At 42.6% G+C, this 12,298-nt stretch overlaps 1 protein-coding gene across 3 annotated transcripts; it reads right to left on the reverse strand.

The window, feature by feature from the left end:
• Positions 1 to 363: 363 nt before the first annotated feature.
• selenou1a (selenoprotein U 1a) lies at positions 364 to 11,751 on the reverse strand. 3 transcript variants are annotated; one of them, XM_088916587.1, is made up of 6 exons: positions 11,645 to 11,751; positions 4,686 to 4,865; positions 4,323 to 4,414; positions 3,591 to 3,731; positions 2,109 to 2,273; positions 364 to 1,284 (listed from the first exon to the last, which is right to left on the reverse strand). In XM_088916587.1, the coding sequence occupies exons 2-6, from the start codon at positions 4,861 to 4,863 to the stop codon at positions 1,189 to 1,191; spliced, it is 672 nt and encodes a 223-aa protein (XP_088772713.1). In that variant the 5' UTR covers positions 4,864 to 4,865; positions 11,645 to 11,751; the 3' UTR covers positions 364 to 1,188. The 3 variants fall into 3 exon arrangements, with proteins under 3 accessions (XP_088772713.1, XP_088772712.1, XP_088772715.1); XM_088916586.1 differs by lacking the exon at positions 11,645 to 11,751 and adding an exon at positions 8,601 to 8,745; XM_088916589.1 differs by lacking the exon at positions 11,645 to 11,751 and adding an exon at positions 4,966 to 5,029.
• Positions 11,752 to 12,298: the final 547 nt, after the last annotated feature.

The following is a 12,298-nucleotide window of genomic DNA, read 5'->3' on the forward strand; positions in this document are numbered from 1 at the left end:
AGTGACGATTACCTTCAATTGGAACCAAAGAAAATGTACCACTTATGGCACAGTGGCTATTCGTGATAATGTTATCCCAGCATTTCAGTTATTTCTAAGATGTCACTTACAACAGTTATTTCTGCCATGTCATATTCAGCAGTTTTCGGTTTAATATCCATTCACACCAGGTCAGGAGTAATGACCCCAGGACAAGGTCAATACAATACAAATACAATGCACAATCAAGGCAGGAAAGATACTGAATATAAAACAACCTTGGAAACAAGGAAGCCTAAATAGCTGTGGCTCAGTCTTAATGTTAGGAGGCTGTGTTGTGGGCTGTTACCAGACCAAAGGAAAACACACAGACAGACAGCTGAATGCTTGAATCAGGTTTTGTTTTATTATTAAAGGATCTACATTGGCAGGCCCCCAGGTGGCCTGCCCTGTTGTGGCCTGTTAGTCAGGTACTGTAGGCATCAAGCCTGCTCCCTCAGTGGAGTTTATAAGCAGGCTATCATGAACACATTGCCATAACCACAGCGCCAACCTGGCTGGACCAGCCTGGGGAACCCCACCCATCATGCAGTCTGGAGCAGAGCATCAGCTCCCAGCGAAAACACTGCACACTGGTGCTCAGATCGAACAGCATGGACAACCACCACCCTCTCTGAGAAAGAACACTGTATATGCATCTCAAACCAATTTAACTTCTGAAGCATTAAACTTGTACAGTGCACCTAATGAAAGAAAAACAAAATCTGCATAGACTGAATTTGCACCTATTTGTGTTTTTTAGCCCCGCAGTCAAGATTATCGGCTCTAAAATCTATTGTCCTCAGGGTCCTGCTTCACTGTGGTCATCTGTTTATTCAAAGCAGAACTCAAACGAAGACCAAAAATGTAACTTGCCAAACAGGCACGTTATAGCTTTCTGAAAAAAGCAGGATATAACACTAAATCGAGAAGGACAGACACAAGTATTAGTATTTAATACTGCAGAGCCAGACTATTCCATTTCCTACATGACTGTTCACCCTACAACTGCAACAAACAGAGTTACTTATAACATTTAATTGTGCAACTTCAACTTCCATGCAAAATTTGTAACTCCCCCATTTTTTAATTAATGTGTCAGCTAAAACTCTAGCTTGAGCACGCGGCAAACCTATTTCATAGCGAGTGCACAAGTTTCTTCCTATGCACCTATTTCTGGGCTTGGACATTCTTGGCAGCCTCAAGCACAGACGTGATGTTAACTTTATCCCCAAACTCCTTCTCGCGGTGCTCCAGCAGGATGCCCTGTTAACAAGAGGAGAGAACATTTCACCCCACTGCACCTTTCTGCCAGGGACCAACTACAGATAAAAAGGATAAAAACTCAAATCCTTTCCCCACCCGTCTCAGGACTTCTGCTTCACAGGTGCTGTGCTTGAGTACTGACTGACTTTTTAAGTTCTCGTACCTTCAGCGTACCTTCACCTGATATTGACAATCATAGTTTTCTTGTGCATCTTGTCCACATGAGGGAGCTTAATTCTGAATGATTAACCTGGGGAGGGTTAAGGAGGAGAAGCAGGTGATCTCGGGCGATTTTGTTTCTCTTCTGCTTTCATTCCAGGTCACACTCAGGGTGATGTAAGAGTGTGTCACCCAGGCTCTTTGTATTTCACAACACATGTTGCCAGAGGCTAGGACTGGATCAAGGTCCTTGCATTTTTAATGGGTGTGTTGATTTCCTTGTGTAGTCCCGTAGTCAAAATTATGTTTAATTTTTTTTTTCAGACAGCCTATCCTGTATGTACATATTTATCCAAAATCCTTTGTATTCAAGATCTTTCTAACAGTTTTTATCATACAAATAAAAGAACATGGTCAGAAATTTCTTCAAAGGACCTTTAGTTTTCAAAAGCCCTAGGCACAGTGTCTGCTGTGCCTATTGAATAATATGGCCCTACTAGAAGCACAGAGAGAGGCACAGCTCGAAGTCATTTCAAAACTGCTTCAGAATATGGACACAGGAAGGAAACAAATATGCACATGTTAATGAACAAGAAAAAAACAAGAACTGAACAATTTCTGTGGTGGGAGAGGAAGCAATGAGTCCTTATAAAACCCTGTCATACCTGCTTCCCAGCTCCAATGACGAAGACTCCTCCAAGAACAAAGCCTTCTCCGGCCACGTTTCCTTCGAAGCCCTTCTTCCAGGCTCTGAGGAAGCTGTGCAACACGCCCAGCCGAATGAGTCCGGTCAGGCCCATCCTGCGCTGCTGCGGGCCATAGAACCGCCGCTGTGAAAGACAAGGGACACGCCTGCGTCACGCCAGCCCTCCACACTGCCCAGCTGTCTCGTCTCTGTAGTGCTGCCGTGGGGTTCCCGGTATTTATTTGTTCCGATTTGACGACGTATTTTGTGCTAAAATGACACACTCATATCCTTGGAGTCAAGCCTGCCTGCCAGCCAAAGAGCGAATCCACTCTGACAAAACATGAGTTTCACACTGGCTTCGATTGGAGAGCTGTGGCAATGTTCGCTGGCTACAAAGGAACAAGTAAAGGTTAATAGAAGCCAAGATCATCCTTGAACTTGGATCAAACCTTTGGACACTTTTTCTCTGCCACTCTGTCCTTCTGTGCTTTATCTCCCTGCCTTCCCTTCCTTCACCTGAAGAAGGTACAAACATGGTTTCTTCTTTGTACTTTTCAGAGTAGAATTAACTTTTACTTTTTACTTAGTTTTCACCTTCTCTGCATAAAATTCTTCTGACAAATAGTATTTTCCTGAAAGACACATTTCATATGATATTTTTTTTAACAGTTCATACTATGACAACAGACAGGTATAGTTGGACTTGTACATTCACTGGCCACAATACCCAGAACTCAGATGACCACATTGTCTCAGTAGCAGGTACAGTAACAGGCGGCTGGCTGTTTTAAACAGACTTCCCATCACCCTCCCTGCCCAGGACAATCCCCGGATCTCAGTCCTCTTAATCCTGCGGAACTGCAGTGTAGGGTTGCAAAACTGTCACAGCGCAATTCAGTGAAGTGTTGAAATGAGTTTTAAATTTAGTTTGTTACGAAAGCTGACATTCTCTGGAGAACCCACAGGAATGCTTTTTCCTGTAATTGTCATTTTGTGGATGCATTCCAGCATTTTCAGAGTTTTTTTTATATCTGAGTACAGCCCTAGTCAATCTCAAGTGTTAAAACAAATGGGTTTACAGGAGGGATAATTGCATATTCATTAAAACCCATACAAAGATTTCCACGCGTGGCACAGTGGCTATTTCTGATCATTGTCATTTCATGCCTTTCAGTTAGAGTTAGTCCAAAATGTCTCATACAACAGATGTCTGCCTCCCTGCAAAGAGCACCTTTTGAATGAACCCTCTCAAGCACACAGATCAGATTCTACAGCTGGAACACTGGGCTCAGTCCCCACACTGTCACCCTCAACATGACTGGGCTGTGAATACTTCACGCTTTATCCCTCGTCTGGTAAAACCTGTTCGAGCTGCTCTCTCGTCTTGAAGAGCCCCAAAGCGTTATTCAGCAGTTTCTAATATTTTGATGGCTCCATCCTCCCAGGGTGCACCCCTCACCTTCTCGTCCAGGAAGATCTCCCCCTTGAAGTGAGGCCTGAAGTCCCTGATCTCGCTGCCGAGGTTCTCCTTGACGACAGCGTACAGGGGGACCCCGAGCTCCTCCAGCTGGGGCTTCAGAGAGGACAGCTCTGCAGCCTCCTGCAAGCACAACACAGCTGACCCAGGATCGACTGCCACCCCCTTGCAGGAACAAGTTCATCTTTTGGAAGGGGGAAGGGGGCAGTGGCAAACCGCTGTTGCCCGACCTGCTTGAAGCTAGGTTTCTCCCAAAGAATTAAACACGTTCCGCTGCTGGCTTGTGTTTTTAATGATGCTTAGCACTGACAGTGTAAGTATTTTGCCCTACGAATTCCACTCAGTGATTGGAATATAGTCCTTCATGGAACAGGGCCAGAGCTGTGTGCAGGTCTTAGGCAACTCAAATTGCACAAGTAAATATTGCTCACTGTTATTTTGTGTTACTCTTTCTAGAATTAATTGTTAAACTTATTGCAGAAGTTCTGTACTAAATATAGCACTATTTTAACTTAAAATATATGCAGCACCCTGCAAAAGTGTTCAGACCCTTATACGGTTTCCACATTTTGTTGCTTTAAAACTTGCAGTCATGACACATTGAAGTAGCAATTAATACTTCCTACACACACAACCTACACCACATATTCAAATCAGTAAACAAAAAGAACTGCAGGCTATGATTAAAAAAGACCATGTAAGGCAGGACAATACCTCTCTGCACAAAAATCATCCAGGCCGGCGGACAGCCATGATCACAGCTCCTGTCCTGTCCCACAGCGTTTTAGCCTTAAAGGTCACCTCATCTAGAGCAAGCAAGAAGAGAGCAGGGTTCAGGGCAGACATCTTTCATTACCAGGTTATTACACATAGAAGCAAAAAATAAAGGATATTTCTGTAGACTCACATAAGAGATGACCCGTTTCCTTTTTTTGATTAAATTAACACAGAGGGATGTGTGGGATTAAAAAGGATATGCTGTGATTGTAACTCCTGACTGCAGTGTGAAGAAGAGGTACAGGTACAGGTAGCAGCTTCCAAGTCCTGGAATAGATCAGGGTCGACAGGGGCTCTTACCTTCCCCCAGTGTTTTGAGGTCGGTGTCTTCCAGGTAATCCAGGCTGGCCTGGGCCGGCTTGGTTAGCAGCAGGTCAGTGTTCGCCAGTAGGATCCCAGCAATGGCAGCACCCAGTGCCCCCAGTCCCACAGACCACATTCCCATTGACAGGAGCTCCCCCTCCAGGAAGCAGAGCATCACTGCAACACAAACACAGAGCTACTGGGTCACCAGGCCCCAGACGACCAGCTGACTGAGGAGATCTAGGCAAAGAGGCAGTAAAGAGTTTCTCACTCGTACCACTGAAAGCTGGTGGGCATTCGCTGGAGGTGCAGTTTTTCTGGGAACCAAGAGAGCCCTGGCAGACTGGTCCCCACTCTGTGTGTCGCAAGCTGTTGCTAAAGGAATCCAAGTCCCAGCTGATTACTGCTCTAGCCAGGCTCACTGGCACTATACATTCACATGTGGCCTGTAACTAGTCATATGTCTGACAGTATCAATGGCACAATACACAACAAGGCTCTCAGAGCTACTGTAAGTACAGAAGACTGTCAACAGCACACCAGGTCTCTTTTAAAGCCCTGTGTAAGGGCTTGTCAGTAAGATAAAGAGCTCACACTTAGAACTGACCTTGAAGAGCCTGGTTTCGGGAAGAGCACTTCACAGTCTGCCTTGGCTGTTCAGCCAATACAAACAAGTGCACAGTAAATAAGTCTACTCTTTACCACAGCAGGCAGTTGGCTGCATTTCACTAACTTGATATTTCCTTCTAGACAAAGCATGGACTGGGGTCTAGTCCTTACTGTGTTTTAACACTGTGCCCTCTGTAGTTTTGATAAAGGCATCTACCAAAGGAATGATTCATGGTAATGAAACTGTTGCACTGAGGTGTCTCACATGACTTTTTGACCAAAATCAGATAAAGTCAGATACAAATCAGTATGATGGCAGTGTGTAGTGTCATGACCGGTATGTTAATCACTTCTCCCTTCTCACACAGGGAACCAACCACCATCTACTCGGCACTCAGACTGCAATAAAGAGCTTAAAAGAATGTCCTACACACACCAGTTTAAAATAACTGAGGATTTTAAACATTGAACAGAAAAGACTATGATTCATTTCCAACTATTCAAAATCCTCAAGTGCACTGACAAAGTCGACCTAGTGGCAGAATCAACAGCGAAACACAAACCAGAGGACACAAGTGGAAATGACATGGAAGTTCATTCGAAACTGAGAATAGGAGGCTCTTCTTTACACAAAGGCACAAGCTACCCAGTAAGATCTGATACCCTGTCGTCATTATAGAAACTGGATTAGATCCTGAGATCAATTTAACTACAAAATGTGACAGATGTGCTAAATAACCTTCTCTCGTTTGTAATTTTATGCTGCTCGTAAGAAACTAGCACGTACAGAGACCTCCAGCTTTTCACAAACCCTACTGTGCATGTTTTCACACAGCTGCAAGCTGACAACGGGAGGCAGACAGTGCAGAGTCCCTGGAGATAAAAGCTGCTCTTGTCCGCTGGCTCTGACCATGTCTGATTGTCATGATTGCAAAGTGGTGAGAATTGTGTAAAACCTTGGCAATGTTCTAGCCTCAGATCTTTTCACAACAGCTGGAGTCAAGTGTCGGAACAAGGAGCACAGCTCATTACTCCATCACGCCACCTCATCAGGGATGAAGAAGCTTTCTGAGCAGAATCCAACATGTTGACGAACTAAAATACACTCCCCTGATATGTCAAACTGTATATTTTCTTAATTAAAGGAACTAATTTTATTAGCATACTTAATTATTAAGGAACTACTGTAATTTATAGAGTGCACACCAATACAGAGTACATACCACAGTCAGATTAATGCCCATAACAGCTGGCCACATATGATCACTGCCCTCTTATATATTAACCAATCAGGAAATACATCAGTATTCCAGCTTTTTGATCTAAGTTATAATATGAAGTGGCAAACAAGTCTGCATTTGAAAAAATGATATTACTATTTAGTTCCACGAGGAATGACAACGCCCCATCAAAGCGTGGCGAACTATTGTGGAGTGAGTATTTGGCTTAACCCGCTTGGCTGAGGGTCGACCTCCTGGCCACAGGACGAGGAGGCCAGGACCCCCTCGCAGGGTGACCAAGGGGCAGCTGCAGAGGTGGAGTTGGGGTGGAGGTGGGATGCAAAAGTCGCACGCGAGGGAGAGAGACATCGCATTTGGTATTTATAGCGTTCAGTGGAGGAAGGACGAAGGGAGTGATTGCTAATCGCTGACGGCTGGGGATGATTGAGCGTGGTTGTTGTCATCCCTCCCGAACTTCAGTTAAATAAACTCCATTTAAAATAGACTGCGATTAATCTATAAGGCATTTTTTCTAAACTGTTAGAACACCACATCACAGAGCACGTTGTCTAAACCAGTAACACTTTATGTTGCTGTTGTGTACTACTTTTGTAAGTTTACATACTTAGGTAGCCAACAATTGGATTTCAATTTTATAACAATTTTTCTGCAAAAACAGTGCAGTGGACTTGTACTGTTGAAGGAAAGAAGAGAAAAAAATATGAGATAAACACAATACGTTGCAAACATTGGATATGGATACATATCCTCGGCGATTCTGCTGTTAACTATAAGAAACAGATGGTTTCAGAGGGTCACACCCAAAAAAATATCTCAGATGAGCAGGCAGCGTAGACAGTCAAGGCTTGCTAATCAATTCCTCTGTCACTAAGAACCCTGCACTATACAGCCCGTTTTCAGTACCTGCTTTACCTAAAAGTCCATCCAGTCCTTTGCAGGGCACACACACAATCATACGAGGTGTAATTTAGATACATCAAACACCCTGAAAAAATGTCTGGGATGTGGGAGTTAACTGGAACACCTAGAGGAAACGAGGTGTTTCCACACAGAAGGTGTCCCAAGTCAGAATTGAACCCAGGACCAAGGAGCTGTGAAGCAGATGGATATTCACCTCACCTCAGTGCCACCCCTAGCCCTCAACAAATAAACACTGGTAAGGTATAGATATGGTTTCAATCGAAACAGTCATCTGCCAGAACTTCATATTTACAACAAAGTATGATTAGACAGCTCTGAAAACTCCAGTAGAATCAGAAAGGCATCCAGTGAGCTTACAAAAGGAATTTTGTCTTTCTGTATCACTGTAATATAAATCATCACTTCTGACTGCGGAGCTTTATGAAAAGAGCTGCGTTCTTTTTCGGACCTCTGCACTACTGATGCCTTGCTACACCGTGCAGTACAGTTTGTGAACGCTAAAAAAGTACGGTGAATGTCTTAGAAAACATTGAAGTGCTGTTCAGATTAAGTCAAATTACTGCTGGTGAAAATCAAGAACAACTGGCAAAATAGGTCAAATGAGCCTATAGATTTTTCAGTTTTACACCAGACCTCAATAGCTCACACCTGCAGTCAAGTTAAATAAGCAATGGAAGAGAAGCACAGCCCAAAACAAAGCAGTGTCTGTGGCTTTTTGAAGTTAAAAGTGTTAGTCATCTTCACAGCTGCAATCCTGTGTTAATGAGCTAAAGCACACTTCCCTGATATATTAAACTATATAGTTTTATAACTCTTTTAATAAGGAACTACAGTAATTTATATTTATATATACGTTTGCTGATAATACAGCCCGTTAATTAATATATTAATGCACTATAGTAGTTAAAATTCCCCAGAAGAGCATGATAAATTATTAAAACATGGAAAAGAATAATGTTAAAGCTCTGTCTGTATACAGTAAGTATGAAGTCCTCTCTTGTGTGTGATCTGAAGAAACTGAAAGATTAAACATAACTGAACAAGCATGCTACCAAGACTGCAAATGATGAAAAGAAACACAGGGAAGTTACAATAATAATCATCATGTGTAACCAAAGCAGAGGAACCAGATCATACTGACTTTCAGTAACAGGCGTCCCAGTTCTTCAGAGAAGAAATTAAGATTCTCTCGGCTTCAGAAACCGTCATCTACAGAAGCACATCCAGAGGACCAACCCTGCTGCACTGCAATGGCAGCCTGAACATCTGAACAACAGCCAGCGAATGGCCCAGATGTGCTATGTAAACAAGTGGGATTTGCATAAAACAAACACCAGCCAATAAGGGTTCTGGCTGCGTTGGCTGGGGGCGTGGGCAGCAAGGTTCAAACCAATGAACACACTGGTTCAGTTCAGCCACTTTGCTGGGAAGCTGAAGAAGAGCTGAAGAAGCACTGCAACAGGAACTGTCAACGTGGTGGGGAAGTCAGCTCTTCTATAGGCCTTCAGTTTTAATATTGCTCATTATGGCATGGGACAAAACTAAACAATTTATTAGAACATGGTGATCTGAACTGGAGTGCTAAGCGCTTCACACACAAATGAAAAAATATCTCAGATTCAACGTTTTGTGACAAAAAACATCAAGTCAGTATTTGTGAGTTCTGTTGCCAAATAAAACCAACATCTGACTGATTTTCATTTCATTTTTAAAATGTATTTTGAGAGGTATACTGTAACTTCTAATATCAGCAAGACCCCTGATGAAATCGCTTACAGCACCAGTGGTGCCTAGGCGTCAGAGACATGGAACAGTGCATCATCTGTACAGCTATGAAATGTCATGTCCTGTTTAAGTAATTGTGTAGTAATTAGTGTGTAGAGCAGAATTATGAATAAAAAACTAAAGTGGGCCCTAAAAGGATCCCTGCAGTACTCCACAAGCATTCACTCCTTGCATAATGATCAAAGAAAATTGCTTTCTTTCTGATTTAACCAGTCTGAGCAAGCCACATTCAAATTAGATTCGCTTCTTGAAATCTTGAAAATTTAGTAGATGAGGCTGGAGTACTAATTTCAAGAGAGGAAGAGGGGTTGATTAACCTATCATCTGTTGAGAGAAGGACTTTTAGTGCTTTTACTTTTGTATAAAATACATTTAAAAAAACAGCCACCACACAGGCACTCAATTAGCAAAGCATTTAGGTGTTAAAAATGATAATAAGCAATTGTTTCAATTAATAAAATTGGAACCTTGAAAATGTTTTCCCCTGTTAATGTAGCACTATTCAGGTTAAAACAGGAAGTCAACTTGAAACTGACTACAGTGAAAAATGGTTCTCTTTCACTCTGGGCTGGATGGTTTATACATCTTGTTTCTTTACTGTGGAGCGAGGGTCACACGTGAGTCACAGAAAACTGTTCTGAAATAGTATTAACACAGTGCTTGCAGATTATCTGGCACATGAGGGAGATTAGTTTCAGAATGCCACATAGAAGGGGAATTTTAGGGAAATTACCAAAATCATCATAAACTGATGAAATCAGAGCACAAGTCTCCCTGTAGACGTTAATCACATTGAAGTACAAGTATGTGTGAAAGAAGAACCAGTCACAACTAGACACAAGTGAAAACTATGGGGAAGTGCATTTTAAACTGAGAACAGAATGTACTTTATTACACAAGCTGTTGTGGGAGTATGATGCCCTGGAATATATTATTTAAAAAACGATAATTGATTCAATATGTTTTGTATGTAGCATACAAAGCAGCCATATCACTCTGCAACTCACAACTGACAACCCCCGGAAGTTCAGCAGGTGTGAGCCTGGTCAGTACCGGGAGTAAGGTTGCTGCTAGAAGCGGTGTTTAGTGGGGCCAGTAGGGGCCACTCACCCTGCGGTCTGTGTGGGTCCTAATGCCCCAGTATAGTGACGGGGACACAATACCGTAAAAAGGCGCTGTCCTGACTCTCTGTGGTCATTAAAAATCCCAGGGCATCTTTTGAAAAGACTAGGGGTGTAATCCCGATATCCTGGCCAAATTTCTCATTGGCCCTTATCATTCATGGCCTCCTAAAAATCCCAATCTATGAAGTGGCCTCATTACTCTGCTCTCCTCCCCACTGATAGCTGATGTGTGGTGAGTGTACTGGTGCACTATGGCTGTGTCACATCATACAAGTGGGGCTGCACACTGGTGGTGGTGGAGGAGAGTCCCCATTACCTGTAAAGCACTTTGAGTGGAGTGTCCAGAAAAGCACTAAATACAGTAAGTGTAAGCAATTATTAATTATTATTACAAATGTCCAGATTTTGTGAATGCTGTTGGAAGCATTAAATTATTTTGTATTAAAAAGACTAAATGTACTGTACGCATTAGGGGGATTTTACGTAGTCTTTGCACAGAAACAAGTTGTTACAGTACACTGCACGCATTTTAATGAAATATTCTCTCACTTCCCCCTACCCCATCTACTTCATTCAAGCCTGTCCAGTCTCTGTCCTTCACAAGAGAAACTAGAACAGAGGAAAGGCACCTGACCTAAATAGTGTTCATCCAGTGACGCACATAAATGCAGTAGGAGTCACAGAGGACAGACCTCTAGTTTTACTTCTGGTTACATCAGATGTGACCATTTGAAATGCAGGTGCTTTTCTAACAACATGGAAGCACGCTCGCGAACGCCGTCGACGTGATCCCACAAAGATCCCATTTCCCACCTCGAGCTTCATTTAAACAAAAACTGCTCAGGTCAAGGCGACACTTCTCAGCTCTTTATGCACTTTATGTTAGTCTTAGCTTGGGCATACTGTAGCTGTGCATTTCAGTCAACTGCAAAAGGAAAGGTCGAACTCCACCGCACTGCAGGGACTAACCGACACCACCGCCTTGTTATTCAAATAGAACATTTTGTTAACACAAAGTTATTAATACCAATTATCAGCTTTCTAAAACCTTTCAGAAGTGCACCGTATTACTGACATCGATTTCACGAACACATTTCATTCAATTTCTTACGGTAAGAGCGGCAATGCCATACTCCACTATGTAATAACTCAATATACAACTGTGCTACGAGGCAAGCCAATCTACAGACAACTAACTCAATTACAGGACAGAGCACCGGAACTTCAAAGAAACATTACATTTTCCTTATTCTACAGAAAGCCTTATAGAACTCACACTGTAGTACCCCGTGTAAAGTGTCAGAGGATCATCCTTCGCAGGCGAAGCGCTTGTGTAACTACTGTACTGTACAAGAGAAACTACAGAAGATCCTAGTCAACCGCAGACACAAGATGCGATTCAGATAAACGGATTGCACCCGCAGCGCTAGGGAAATTAATCAATCAGGCGAAAACGATTAAAAATCCTATTTTGACATTTAAACAATGTGGCAAAATATTATTAAGGGAAGCTTAAATTAATACATAATAGGTTTCAATATATGTTGCAAAGGAACAAGTAATAGGTTTATTCCATGATGAAAAGAGAAGAAAGAAAACAACGTTTTGGCTGTGGAACCTTCTTCAGGTGTGAGCACCCAAAGCCTTCCTTACGCCCGAAGAAGGCTCTACAGCCGAAACGCTGTTTTCTTTCTTCTCTTTTCAGCATGGAATAAACCTATTACTTGTTCCTTTGCAGCCTATGCATGCTGACTTAGCTACCCGTCTGAACTCATTCAATATATGTTTATACAGTACATAGTATATTCTCTCCATGCTCTTGTGATAATAATAAATAATTGCTTAACCTTTTATATAGTGCTTTTCTGGACACTCCACTCAAAGCGCTTTACAGATAATGGGGATCCCCTCCACCATCACCAATGTGCAG

Source organism: Atractosteus spatula, chromosome 5 (genome assembly GCF_055471065.1).
Source record: "Atractosteus spatula isolate fAtrSpa1 chromosome 5, fAtrSpa1.hap1, whole genome shotgun sequence".
NCBI lineage: Eukaryota > Metazoa > Chordata > Actinopteri > Semionotiformes > Lepisosteidae > Atractosteus > Atractosteus spatula.